We start from the raw sequence: 14,128 nt of genomic DNA, 5'->3' as shown, positions 1-14,128 counted from the left end.
GTGTGTGTGTGTGTGTGTGTGTGTGTATGTGTGTGATGAGGGCGGGAGAAAAAGGAGGAGGGATCGAACCATGCAACACTGGGAGCCGCAGGCACAGGAAGAGGCCAAGGGCTGGGAGACACCAGAGCTCCCTAGAGCTTGAGGTCAGGATATCAGGCTCGGAAACCCCCTGCAAGTCCTGGGAACAAGGGTGCTCCCAAGGCTAGCTAAGAGGCTGAAAGTGTCACCGCTTCCCCGCGGACCGCCCCTCGGTAAGCCACGCCCACAGCGCCTACTTCTCAGGATTCAGAGAGCTAAGGTTTAAGGGTCTCTAGTCCACCGACGCCAGCTTGTCTCGCTCTCCAGCAACCCTGCTAAAGCTCAGAACTGCCCTACCCCCACGGTTTGGAGATTTGCGGGACCCCTTGGTTTCCCCCTCCAGCTGGGCGTTCCGCCCCTGGCCTATGAAACTCCACCTCCTCATCCTTTGCTGACCCGGATTGGTGGACCTCCCGCGGCGATGTCTAGCGATTGGTCCCTATGGATGATGGTGACCAGCAAGACTCCGCCCCAGCCGGCGCTGGGGTCTGGGGGCACTGCTCAGCGGTGCTGGGCTGGCGAGGCTGGAGCCACCGCCGCCGCACTGACAGCTCCGTCTGTGGACCATGGAGACTGGCGCCGGTCCACACCCGCTGCGCCTGTTCGTCTGCCTGATGCCGCTCTGCCTCGCTCTGCTTCTGGGACCCGGGCGGCCCGGGACCGCCGAGGAAGGTAAGGTGGGTTGTGTCTGGGAGCCTGAGATGCCAAAAATTAGCTAGTTGGGGAGGGGGGCTAGAAGACTGGAGTAAGAATTCGTTGGAGAGACTATTCTGTGTTGGGGCTTGGAGCAAGCGGGCAGCAGGGCGGGAAAGAACTAGAGAAAGAGGGGAGGTTGGGCTAAGCGATAGAGAAGAGAGGGGTATTGAGGAGCTTAGGTCTGGAGACCTAGGAGGCTGGGGAAGAAAGAGGCTGGGGTCCACAGGAGCCCGAGGCAGGTTCAAGGGCCGGTGAGACGGACAGGCTGAGTGATTGGAGGTGGGAGGTGTGGGGGTGGGGAGATGAAGGGAGCAGGGAAGCCGAGGGGATGCGGCGAGACCAGAGCAGGAAGCGGGATGGAGACGAATAGCAGGGGCTTGTGGGATCTCGCAGTGTGGACCACCGGAGGCTGGATGCTAATCCGGCGGGCTGAGTCCGGGCGCTGCTTGAGGTGCTGCCCGTGGAACTGTCCGCAGTGCTGAATAAGATCGAGTCCACCGCGCGCGGTCCGCGTTGCGGAGGATTTGGGTCTGTCGGCGACATCAGTGCTGGAGTCTTGCCTATGCTCCCACACCTCTTGGAGCTGTATGTTTAGTTGAATCCAGACGCGTCACAACCAGGTGCAGAACCTGAGATGCTGGAACAGACTCTGCCCGCAAGGTCTGTCCTGGCGCGGGGTGGCAGATGCCTGCCAGTATGCAATTCCTAAGCATGACGAAAACCCAGCACACTGTCAGCAGCCCTGCCCACCGTCGTGGCTGCCTTGAGAGTCAGTCTCTCTTGGAGGCTCTCACCTTGGAAGCCCAACCCCCCCCCCACTTCCTTACCACTCTAGGGAAGTAATTTTCTGAGATTTGGGGATGGCCTGGCTTCCTGTCTCTAAGCTGAAGGCTCTGATCTCCAGACCCAGGCTTCTCTGAGCCCAACTGATGAAAGGATGCAGGCTGCTGCTATGTCACATCCCAAGGGAATAAAGTGACTCCAAGCTTTTCTGGTAGAGGGGTGGTGGAGAGGGTTGTGGATTATTCGTGAAAGAGCCCATGACATTCTTTCAAAGGCAATAGAAGTGGCAGCCCCTGGGAAAGGGGCTGGGCAGAGAATTCTGATGTTTCCTGTTGCTAAGTAGTCTTTCCACTTCATTTTCACAAATGAAAAAGGTATTGGTCTCCTCCATGACCTCAGATCTGAGTGGATTTGGGGTGCACCCAAGAATTCCCAGGTCCACCCATTCCCTCCTGCTAGTTGACAGTTAAATATAATTTGGGGAATTTTCAGAGGGTGGAGAGGGTCATTGGCTTCTATCCCTAATGTGAATGCTGACCTTAGAGCATTTGTTATGGACTCACTGGAAGGCTGATGATGGCACTTGCTTTAAGAAGAAAAAGAAAGAAAGAAAGCCAGGGTCTAATTTCCTGAATTTGTTAATGTTGCCTAAGGGGGTGGGGGACAGGCAGTGTGACTGGGTGTTTTGATATGAAGAGCTGAATCTGGATTGGAAATTGGTTCCATTGCAACCACAATGGCCCTCCTGAGGCAGCAAGACTTGGAGCCAGAGGAGAAGGCCACACGGCCATAGAAGCAGAGGCTGGAACCAGGCACTGAAGACAGAGGGGAAGCCATAAGGCATTACGTTGGTGGTCATTTGTCACAAGCCTCGGGGAATGAATAGAGGTGCCTTCCATAGTCACGGTGGCTGCCCTCTCCAGACTTGAGCTACTCAAATCTTCTGGAGTTCTGTTTTGTTTCCCATGCCTCCTGTAGCTATCTGTGATGAATCCAGCAATGGATCCCAATCTGACAGCGCGGCTTTCTGACATCTGTGTTCTCCCCTCTCCTTAGTTATCCTCCTGGACTCCAAAGCCTCCCAGGCTGAACTGGGCTGGACTGCACTACCAAGCACTGGGGTAGGTGTTAAACTGTCCCTCCATCCCAAGGACCCCCTAGTAGTTCCAGATCAATCCCTTCAGCACCCTGTGTTCACAGAAACTCCTCACCCATGCTCATGTAGGCAACCTTAAATGCAGTGGAACACACACACACACACACACACACACACGTGGGGACTTGCTGGGGAGTGGTTTGGTGGTCAGGGGAGGGGATAAGAGAGTAATAAGGAGATGTGGTTAGAGTGCATTAAACATTGTGAAATGGCGAAAGAATTTAACACTTTCCAGTTATTTATTTATTTATTCACTTATGTATTGTGTTTATGTATTGTGTACATACACGTTGGTGTCATGGTGTGCACGTGGAGGGCAGGACCGCCTGTGGGAGTCTGAGCTCTCCACCCACCATGTGGGTCTTGAGCATCAGACTCAGGTCAGGCTTGGGGATAAGAGTCTTTACGCACCGAGGAATCTCACCTGCCCGTAAAGGAATTTTTAAAGATGCACACAGAGTTCATGTTCTCCAGGGCCCTGGTCAAGCCAGAGTGGCCCTTCTAGAAAATACCAAGTCTTCAGTTAGTCCATCAAATTAAACAAACAGGAGAACTGGCTGGTCTAAGGACAGAAACGTGAGCTCCCTGGAGCAAATGTTGCCTGTTGCCCATTGCCTCGCACACAGTAGACCTCTGAGAGGCTGTCAATTATTGACGGAGTAGGCAAGGTGGGGGTGGGGTGGGAGTGGGGTGGGGTGGAAAGGTCACTGTGCTCATCTATCCAACCAAGCAGCTCTCCCTCTTCAACCTCAGCTTCCTCATCCACAACAATAAATAGTAGGCTTGTTTCTCAGCACACATGCTAACATTAGGACGGTACAGGAAGTTCAGTGTGGCCCCTGCTCAAGGAATGCTGTACATTTTCAAAAAATAAAAAAGAGGAAGCCAGCTATGACAGACAGCTTGCTTCTGTACTCCTAGGACTTTGGAGGCTGAAAATTGCTGTGAGTTTGAGGCTAGCCTGGGATATATAGTGAGATCAAGGCCAGCCTAGGCTGCAGAGTGAGACTGTTAAAAAAAAAAAAAAAAAAAAAAAAAAAAAAAAAAAAAAAAAAAAAAAAAAAAAGATTACAACTGGCCTCCTGGCACATGCCTGTAAGCCAAGCTACTCCGGAAGTTGAGTCAGGTGGACAGTGAATTCAGCCTGCCCGATTGAAGCGTGAGTTCAAAGCCAATCTGGACAGTTTAGTTGATATAATGTCAAAAAAAAAAAAAAAAAAAAAAAAAAAAAAAAAAAAGGAAAAAGGTCTGTGCCCAGCAAGCCCAACGACCTGGGTTCAATCCCCAGTACTGAAAAGAGAGTGAATTGGTGAATTGGATTTGTTCATTTCTGAAGCGACTGAATTTTGTTATTTTAGGGGCTTGTATTATAGGGGGCTGGAAGGCAGGAGAAGGGCAAAGGTGGAGAAAGGCCAGTACTTAAGACCAGGCTCTGAGGTGTTCTCTGTACTGTTACCTCAGTGGGAGGAGATTAGTGGCGTGGATGAACATGATCGTCCCATCCGCACGTACCAAGTGTGCAATGTGCTGGAGCCCAACCAGGACAACTGGCTTCAGACGGGCTGGATCAGCCGTGGCCGTGGGCAGCGCATCTTTGTGGAGTTGCAGTTCACCCTGCGCGACTGCAGCAGTATACCTGGCGCCACGGGCACTTGCAAAGAGACCTTCAATGCATACTATCTGGAAACGGAGACCGATCTGGGCCGAGGACTTCCTCGCCTAGGAGGCAACCGACCCCGCAAGATTGACACCATCGCAGCTGATGAGAGCTTCACTCAGGGCGACCTGGGGGAGAGAAAGATGAAGCTGAACACGGAGGTGCGTGAGATTGGCCCCCTCAGCCGGCCAGGCTTCCACCTGGCTTTCCAGGACGTGGGTGCGTGCGTGGCGTTGGTCTCGGTGCGTGTCTACTACAAGCAGTGCCGCGCCACAGTGCGGGGCCTGGCAGCCTTCCCCGCCACCGCAGCTGAGAGCGCCTTCTCCACGCTGGTGGAAGTGGCTGGAACGTGCGTAGCCCACTCGGAAGGGGAGCCCCGCAGCCCTCCCCGCATGCACTGTGGTGCCGATGGTGAGTGGCTGGTGCCTGTGGGCCGTTGCAGCTGCAGTGCAGGATTCCAGGAACGTGGTGACATCTGTGAAGGTATCCAGGGCCCCAGAGGGATGGGATGGGGACATATCATGCAGGTGGCAGGAGATAGTGTGCTCTAGATGAAGAGGCAGGAGTGGAAGCGGAGAAGCCATAGGTGAAGCTGAGAGTCAATACCTTTTGTGCAGCTTCTAGTGGACCTAGCCAAGACTAGAAAAGGGGAATCTGATCCCATATTAATCTTCCCACACTAGGAAGATTGGGCACATAGCAAGATGTCTCAACCAAACCTAACCAAACCAAACCAACCAAACAAAACCAAAAACGTATAAAGCTGTATGTCAGGCAATATGATGGATTCCCGTTACCAAAGAGATGAGTGCCTACCTCACTTGCAAAGTTAGGAATGGGCGGTCAGGATTGGGATCCAGGTTTGCCTAGCTCTGTGAGTCTACTGCTCCATCATGCCTCCTTCATGCCTAACAAAAAAACTCCACAGCAGCCCAACCCTCAGGGCTGTATTACAGGGACTTCACCCGTGACCATATTCAAGTGAGGCTGGCAGGGAGCATCTGAGAGCTCAAGAGTGGCAGCTTGCATCTGACAGCTCCTAGGATCTCACTTGGCTCTCTGAAGTAGAACTGCTGTGTTTGCTCGTTTCCTGGGCCCGTGGCTTTAAAGCCACTGGGTAGGATGGGTTCTAGAGTGTGTGCATTTAATCAGAAAATTCAAGGGAATGTTCTCTCTGTGTGTCTGTCTCTGTCTGTCTGTCTGTCTGTCTGTCTGTCTGTCTGTCTCTCTCTGTGTGTGTGTGTGTGTGTGTGTGTGTGATGTCTAAGGAGAGAGAGCATGCGTCCATGCCATGGAGTGAAAGTGGGAGCCAGAGGATGCCCCATGGAATTCAGCTCTATCCTCCACCACATATTCTACTCTTGAATTCAAGTGGCCAAGCTTGACAGCAATTGCCCTTCCCACTAAACTATCTCATTACCAAAGGATCCACTTTCTAATCCAGGACTCTCTCTGGGTGTCAGGGTGATAGAAGTGCATCCGACACAGCCCTGGCTCTTGAAAACACATCTAGGCGGAAAGGGGCAACAGTTAATTCTTTTAACTCATAAGAAAGTGACACGTTAAGTTATAACACAGCTGCAGAGTGGCAGGTGTCAGAAGAAGAAGACAACTTGGTGCTGTCATTTCACCTATTGCTATGATAAAAACACTCCGACCAGAAACAACCCAAGGGAAGAAAGGGGTTGATTTCAGCTTACAGATCACTGAGGAAAGTCAAAGAAGGAACTCAAGACATAAAACATAGAGGAAGATTGCTTGCTGGTTCATAGGTTGACCTAGTTTTTTATGCAGCCCAGGTCCATCTGACCAGGGAATGATACCTCACACAGTGGGCTAGGTCCTCCTGTATCTAGACAATCCATCCCAGACATCCCATAGGCCAATCTGATCTGAGAAATCTCTCAATTGAGACTCAGGTAATGCTATGCTTTGTCAAACTGACAGTTACAGCTAACCAGGACACTGTTTCCCTACTTACTCAATCAACCGTTCAGATGGGCTGAGTATCGTCTGCAGCTATTATTGTGTGGATGAATACAGCTGTCTGTTCCTGGAACATTGTGGTTAATATGAAACCCAGGAGCAAGAACCTTTCTGAGCTCTCTCAAGCATCTGGTTCCCACCGAGTTCTCTATGGCTGTACTACAGTGGCAATCTTCCCACACTAGGAATCAATGTGTGCACAGGTGTGTTTCTGAGCTCAGGCATTGATCTCAGCAGCCCCTGGGCCCATTGCAGGCCGTGGGATGTGGTAGATGGTCAGTGGAAGTGTGGAGGGCCATGTGTCTCAATTTTCTTTCTGCTGCTTTGATAACTAGCCTGACACAAACTTAGAAGGCAGGGTTTGTTTGGCCTCTAATTCTATCTTACAGTCTAGTGTTGAGGAAGCCACAGAGAACTGGTCACATTAAACACACAGCCAAGAGCAGAGAGCAGTGAATTAACTCGTACCTGCTAGTGCTCTGCTGGCTCCCTCCATCCTATACAGTTCAGGAAATGCTCCCATCCACAGTCCCCATGGGCCTTTGATCCCAGCACTCGAGAGGCAGAGGCAGGCAGATCTGTGAGTTCAAGGCCAGCCTAGACTACACAATGAGTTCCAGGACAGCCAGGGCTATGTAAACAGACCCTGTCTCAAAAACAAAAAGATGGGTTTTGCAGACTTGGGAGGCAGAGGCAGGCAGATTTCTGAGTTCGAGGCCAGCCTGGTCTACCGAGTGAGTTCCAGGACAGCCAAGGCTATACAGAGAAACCCTGTCTCGAAAAACCAAAAAAAAAAAAAAAAAAAAAAAAAAAAGATGGGGTTTTTCTACCTCAATTAGCCCAATCAAGACAATTCCTCACAGACATGAAAACGGCTATCTTTAGTCTAAACAGTCCTTTGCAGATGTCCCCAGAAGCCTGTCTCCTAGATGCCAGGTTAACAGTTAATGTGAAACTATCACACCATGGTGTGAGTCCTACTCACAGAGATCCCAGTTCTGAGGATGAGGAGAGTTTTCCAGAGAAAGGGAGGTTTTTCTTCTTGGTGGCTGGGAATATTCTGCAGAGGCATAGTGACAAAAAGGAACAGAGTGGCTGGTACTAAATAAGTAACCCAGGGTGGTTACTGCCACCGGCACGTGGGAGTGTGAGAATCCATGAGCCGGAAGCGGGGTGGGGCCAGATGTGAATAATGAAATAAAGACTTAATGCTTCAGGTCAATGAGGACGGAAGCCAGCACGTTCAGATTTATATGTTCACAAAAACACTCAAGCTGCACCAGCAAAGAAACGGTGGGAGAGAGGAGGACAGAAGGGAGGAAGGAGGGTGGACCCAATAGTTCAGGAGACAGACTGTGAGACTGAAATGGTAGCAGCCATCTTTGAGTGATGAAGACGGATGGGATGGGATGGGAGACATGAGGTGGGATGACTGTTGTCTCAGCACCCAGGAAGTAGAAGCAGGAAGACCAGGGTTCAAGGCCATCCTGGACTACATAGTGAATTTGAAGCCAGTCTAGGCTACATGAGACTCAATCTAAAAAACAAACAAAAGATCCCAAAGGGGCAAGATGGCTCAGCCAGCAAAAGCATTTGCTGTGCATTCTATACTTGGCAAAGATTTTTTAAAAAGTGGTTTTCATATGCCTTTAATCCAATGGTTCTCAGTTTTCTTAGTGCTGTGACTCTTTAATACGGTTCCTCATGTTGTGGTGACCCCCATCAACCTTAAAACTACTTTCGCTGCTACTTCATTCATAACTGTAATTTTGCTCTGGAGACAGAGAGTTGCTGAAGGGGTAGAGCCACCTAGGATGAGAGCCACCACTTTAACGCCAGCATTTGGGAGGTAGAGGAAGGCAGCTACTGTGAGTTCCAGGATAGCCTGGTCTACATAGTGACCCTCAGGACAGCCAGGGATACATAATAGATCCTGTCTAAATGGAAGAGATTGGGGGAGGCATGCTGAGAGATTAAAGGATAGAAACAGGAAGGCAATAACATGGTGGTCCAGGGCGAGGAGAGCATGGTGAGCACTCAGGCGTGTCGAGGGTTGGATAGCAGTCACTTGATCTTGGCAAGAACAATCACAGCTGAGCAATGGAAAGAACAGGCTGTAGTCAGTCAGCTGAAGAATAAAGAGACCTGTAGCACCAGAGTCAAAGTATCTAGATGTGTAGTGATCCCAGACAACTCAGTTGGTGGAGCTTCAGTTAAACGGTGAGTTTGAGGCCATCCTGAGGCTATGTTTGACACCCCCCTACACACACACACACACACACACACACACACACACAGAGAGAGAGAGAGAGAGAGAGAGAGAGAGAGAGAGAGAGAGAGAGAGAGAGAGAGCTCTTCCTCTAGAAGCTAGGATTTGAAGGAAGAAGAGACAGCATCTTCAGCAGAATGTTGGGCTGATAGAATCTTTGCATGTGAACATATTGTTTGAACAGAAAGAGGGCTTTTATTGTAGATCAGAGACACTTGTTTATGTGCTGGGGGAAGAGAGCCAGTGCCACACCAAATGTGTGCAGGGAGAGATCTGTTCAAGAGGAAAGAATGTTTTATTACTGATGTGGGTTAAAATTGCTGACGCATGTTGCTAATAAAAAGCAGGGCAACTTTTAGTCAGCTTTAGGATTGTTTTAAAATAGTCTATAGTCAGAGCCCTTATGCCTGCATGGAGATGGGCTGCTTCTCTGCTCCACCCCCTAGTGACATCACTGGAAAGAGGCAGCAGACAGGCTTGCAAAGAGGAGATGGCAGAGGGAATACTGACTTTGAAGAAGGGTGGAAGTCAGGGATCCAGAGTGGAGATAGCTAGCTGTCCTTAAACAGAGGATGGCTTGTCCCCACCTCTAAGACTGCAGGAGAGGAGATATGGATCAGATGGAGGTGTTTGTGTTTTTCATAACCAGCTGTTGGGGGGATTTACTAACTCACAACCTGTGTGCTCTTCCAGGTGTGGGGTCATCTGTAAGGGGGGGGAGTCAGATTGTCAGATTTATGTCCATTTTATGGTATATCTTTAGAAAAGCACCTAGCTTATAGCAGATGGTGATCTTGTGGATACTTAGAGGCTAAAGACCTCTGGTCTGTGTTGTGCTCCTGCTCCCTCTCCTCAGGCTGAGACCAGATAAAAGTTGCTCGTAATAGCATCATCTCTGGGCAGGGCAGTGGAGGAGATGGGGGAAATCTAGGGCAAATTTCCCAAGGGAGGTGCTGTTGGATCTGGACTTTGGAGAGATACACAACACAGCTGCCAGGAGGAAGAGGGTGTGAGACGTCGTTGGTCAGAAGCTCTCTGTGGTGTTCAGAGTAGGCATGGTGGGGCTGTGGGAGAAGGTTAGGAAGGGACCAGAAGTGGTCAGGTTTGCATGGGTGCCTTCAGGCAGTCCAAGAGTCTCTTGCAGCCACGTGGACACTTTCTCAAAGTTAGAGGAGACAAAGCTAAGGTCTCCCCAGTCTTTAGGATTATGGTTAAGATCATGATTATTTTTGGTATTTGTTTTGTTTGAGACAGAGTTTCTCTGTGTAGCCCTGGCTGTCCTGGAAGTCACTCTGTAGACCAGGCTGGTCTCCAATTCAGAGATCTGCCTGCCTCTGCCTCCCGAGTACTGGGATTAAAACGCATGTGTCACCGACACCTTGTGTCCTGCTCTTTTAGTGACCTTGGTTCTTGGTCCTGCTGTAGTCACCATAGGAATCAGTGAAATCTGGCTTCCCTTTACGGAACACAGACCATTATCAAGTCTCTCTTGGGTCTGCCTGCTTGCTGATGCTGTATAGGTCACTGGGACCCCCTTGGTGGAGTGACAGGGTTGGCTCTACACGGAGCGCCTAACTTGGGCTCCTCCTATGAACAGCCTTTCTCTCTGGTGGCAAAGGCAGCCTGAGAAGGGGGAGACATCGTGAGGTATGTGAGCAAAGCTGGTGAAGAAATCTCTTTGGGGCCAGACCAGTGCGAGCTAAACTAGATGACCTCTGAACTCCTGACTTTGACTTTGAAGAGGGAGGTGTTGGCTGTCAGGAAGTCCTCTCCTGAGTCTGTCCTTCAGCACAGCATTCTAGACAACACCTCTCAGAGTAGGGACGACCACAATTGTCTGTGATGGGGCCACGAAGACCACAGGTCGGACAGCATCTCTCTTCCACTTCAAGAATGGCACCTCTACACTCCTCCCAATACCCTGAGACTTCCACATGGGGCACCTCTCCAAACCCTCTCCACTGCATTTCCAAGCGGTTAACAGGCTGTGATCACAATGTCCATCTGACTGACAGTTTCCTCAGCCCAAAGTAAAGAGCTCATACTGCACCAGGCTTTCAAGTCATGGTTCTGACTACACCCGCAGGCCCACAGGGGTAGTGCTGCCCTGCAGTTTGTGCTAAAGGAAAGAGGCTGCTTAGCCCACCCTCTAGCTACGCTGCAGGGGGACTCTGGGTAAGATGGGACTCTCCCAAGTCTAAACCTTTCAGACAGTGCAACAGCTCAGCTCTTCTTGGGAACAGTGTTCTTCCCAAAAGTTAGTCTTTCTCTCTGCTGTTGTTCTGTCTGCTTGGATTCAGCCTTCCATCCCTAGCTAGACGAGAGGAAAAGCCCAGGAAGTGGGATGAGGACCCACAGAGAGCACAACGGAGAGCAGGGGCCTGGAGCCACTGCTCCAAACCAGACTGAGACCTGTTTTTAAATGGGCATTTAAGTCAGGGAGATGGCTCTGGGGTAAAATGTTTGCTGTGTCCGCCTGAAGGTCTGAGTTGAGCATCCACAAAAAGTTAGGCATGGCAGAGCTTGTCTGTAACCCCAGCACAGGAAGGGGGCGCCAAATCCCAGAGGCTTTCTGACCAGTTAAAATAGCTGAGGCCCTGAACTTCTTGCTTTGGCAAGAGAGCCTGTCTCAAAAATAAGTTGTGCAGTGACAGAGGAAGACACTTGATGTGGCGCTCTGGTCTGTTCGTGTTCACAAATGGGCAAGCACACCTCCTGCACACACAAATAAATGAAATAGAATCATATAGGCGTTCAGAGTATGGTCATGCCTGTAATCCCAGCATTCAGGAAAGGAAGAACAAAAATTCAAGGTCAGCCTCAGCTACACTGATGGTTGAAGGCTAACCTGGACTGCACGAGATCCTGTCTCAGTCAGTCAGTTGATAAAGTGTGCGTTTGTTTCTTTGGGTCTGAGAGGGAGAAACAGTTACTACCATCACCATATCTGCAGTCCACACAGATCATATCAGTGTTTTTTCTCAGTCAGTCCTCCTGAGGCAGGGATTCTACACAAGGTTCAGGAAGATTAACCGACATGCCCCAGGCGACTCAGCAAATACCTGCGTGCATGTGGGCGTGAGGCAACTCAGCTATGAACCAGAACCGGCTTGAGTTTCAGCCTGTTCCTAGGAGCTGTGCCGTGGGTTGGGTGAGTGAAGGCAAAGGCAGCAAGGCTCCTTTCTGAGCACAGTCACACTAATCTAGTCACACTAATCTAGGAAGCCGCTGGGGCACTAGGCAGCTCCACCCCTCCACCTGCCCAACTCTGCCTCCAAACTGGGTCTAGTCTCTCTCTCTCTCTCTCTCTCTCTCTCTCTCTCTCTCTCTCTCTCTCTCTCTCTCTCTCTCTGTCTGTCTGTGTGTGTATACACGTGTGTGTGTCTGCCTTACTGCCTGTCTGTCTGTCTAAGTGGGATTGTGTATCTGTCCCTGAGTAACAGGGCCCAGCCCCTGGAGGCCCCGCCCTTCTTTTCTCTTGTTCACCTCTGGATTGCATCTTTGACCTTAAGAGCCTCGGTGCAGGACTTTGAAAGGGGCAGGCCAGGATGGGAATCCCACTAATGGTAGAGCATTTGGCAGCTTAACTTCTCTCAGTCTCGCTTTCCTCTTCGTAACCAAGAGATACAGTCAAATTAATTAACAGGAGTGAACTATGTCGCCATCCCGGGCACATACAAGCTTTTGTCAAGGGCCAGATGAGACTGAGCTAAGAGCCTCACTCCGCTCTCCTCCCTCTAGTCCAGGAAAAGCAAGAAGCCAGGGTGGGGCATGGTCAGGAAGGAGACTTCTCACCAACCCCTTCCCACAGCCTGTCCCCCAGGGTTTTACAAGGTGTCTCCAAGGCGGCCCCTCTGCTCGCCCTGCCCGGAACACAGCTTGGCCCTGGAGAATGCCTCTACCTTTTGCGTGTGTCAAGACACCTATGCTCGATCGCCCACCGACCCGCCCTCAGCTTCCTGCACCCGTGAGTTTCCCTGCTGGCTGGGCGTGGGGGTGGGGGGGACGCCACCCTTGTACTACTGAGGCAGGGGCGGGGTGGGAGGTAGGGATTGCAAATTGGACTGACAGGGCAAAGAGAAAGGCCTGGGGTGGGTCTGGGAACCTGGGCCTGGGACTGGAGGAATCCAGAAGGATGGAGATGGGGGGAGGGAGGGGCAGAATTCTCTGTGGGTGGCCGTCTGAGGAGTCCCGTCCCCATTCCCCTCGTCTCTTCCTGAGTCTGGTTGGGACGTCCCTCCTCTCTGTCACGCCCTCTGTTCCCTGTGACCATGTCCCCATCTCAGTCTCCTCGATCTCGGTCCCCACGATGCTCCCCACGTCTGCCGGTTTCCTTCCATACTGCTCCCATGCCGGTTGCCCGAGCCCACACCCCCCCACGCCCCATCCCCATGCCTCGCGCTCTTGCGTCCCCGCCCGGCCCCACTCAGCGCCGCCCCATGTCGCAGGGCCGCCGTCGGCGCCGCGGGACCTGCAGTACAGCTTGAGCCGCTCCCCGCTGGCGCTGCGGCTGCGCTGGCTGCCGCCTGCGGACTCCGGCGGCCGCTCCGACGTCACCTACTCGCTGCTGTGCCTGCGCTGCGGGCGCGACGGTCAGGCGAGCGCGTGCCAACCCTGCGGGCCGCGCGTGGCCTTCGTCCCGCGCCAGGCTGGGCTGCGGGAACGCGCCGCCACGCTGCTGCACCTGCGGCCGGGCGCGCGCTACACCGTGCGCGTGGCCGCGCTCAACGGCGTCTCAGGCCCAGCGGCCGCCGCGGGAGCCACCTACGCTCAGGTCACAGTGTCCACAGGACCCGGGGGTAAGGCCGCGTGCCCCATCCGAGGCAGTTCCGCGCAAGCATCCCTAGGAGTTCAGGAACCCACGTGACCGCATCCCCCACCCCAACCCCGGACCCATGTGGTGCCTGTGTGTCCGCCTTCTCCCCTCCACCCCTTTGCTAACTCGGCCACCTTGCAGAAGCAGGGACGCAGGCAGGTTCAGAACGCAGGCGACAGAGTGGCCGCGCTACTCGTTTCTGAGTCTCCACTGGGATGAAAACCACCTTTGACACCACACCCTCCACATCCTTGACATTTACTTCTGATTTGTCTCTCCTCTACTGCACACTTTCAAGTAATCCCTTGAGTGCCCTTTGCAAGACGGATAAGCGCGTGCGGTGGCTTCTGAGTCTTTCCTATCTGATTGGTGTGTGACCCTCCTTCCCTGTCTTCCGTGACCCTACCCTGTCAGTTGAGTTTCCAGCAAGGCCTGGGGTGATTTTCATTCTTTTGTAAGTACCTTGGTGTAGAGATGTGCACACACAGGGGTGTCTGAATAATTTCTTAGCCTGCCGATGAAAAATGAAAACATAACCAATATGGATTTCTTTTCACTCTCGCCTGACTGGAGCACAGTAGGCCCTTTGATCCGCACTTTCCTTTTTCATTCCTGGGGAAGTTTTCTTGGCAGCTGCTTTGAGTATCTCCCCCTCTGTATCTCTTAACCGGATCTCTAAGCCCTTGG

The 14,128-nt window shown here is 51.9% G+C and overlaps 1 protein-coding gene across 3 annotated transcripts in view; it reads left to right on the top strand.

The window, feature by feature from the left end:
• The first annotated feature begins 352 nt into the window (after window positions 1-352).
• Epha10 (EPH receptor A10) overlaps window positions 353-14,128 on the top strand; it is a 33,871-nt gene continuing 20,095 nt past the window's right edge. Inside the window, exons 1-5 of one of the 3 annotated variants that reach the window (XM_076934222.1) lie at window positions 353-750; window positions 2,614-2,678; window positions 4,175-4,853; window positions 12,437-12,592; window positions 13,074-13,424. In XM_076934222.1, the coding sequence (XP_076790337.1) occupies window positions 645-750; window positions 2,614-2,678; window positions 4,175-4,853; window positions 12,437-12,592; window positions 13,074-13,424 (1,357 nt within the window). In that variant the 5' untranslated portion in view covers window positions 353-644. The remainder of the gene's footprint in view (window positions 751-2,613; window positions 2,679-4,174; window positions 4,854-12,436; window positions 12,593-13,073; window positions 13,425-14,128) is intronic. The other 2 variants (XR_013110456.1, XM_034503206.2) reach the window with 2 other exon arrangements.

The sequence above is a fragment of the Arvicanthis niloticus genome, chromosome 5 (assembly GCF_011762505.2).
Source record: "Arvicanthis niloticus isolate mArvNil1 chromosome 5, mArvNil1.pat.X, whole genome shotgun sequence".
Lineage (NCBI taxonomy): Eukaryota > Metazoa > Chordata > Mammalia > Rodentia > Muridae > Arvicanthis > Arvicanthis niloticus.
The sequence above is the reverse complement of the archived record's forward strand: the minus strand, read 5'-3'. Positions and strand labels throughout refer to the sequence as shown.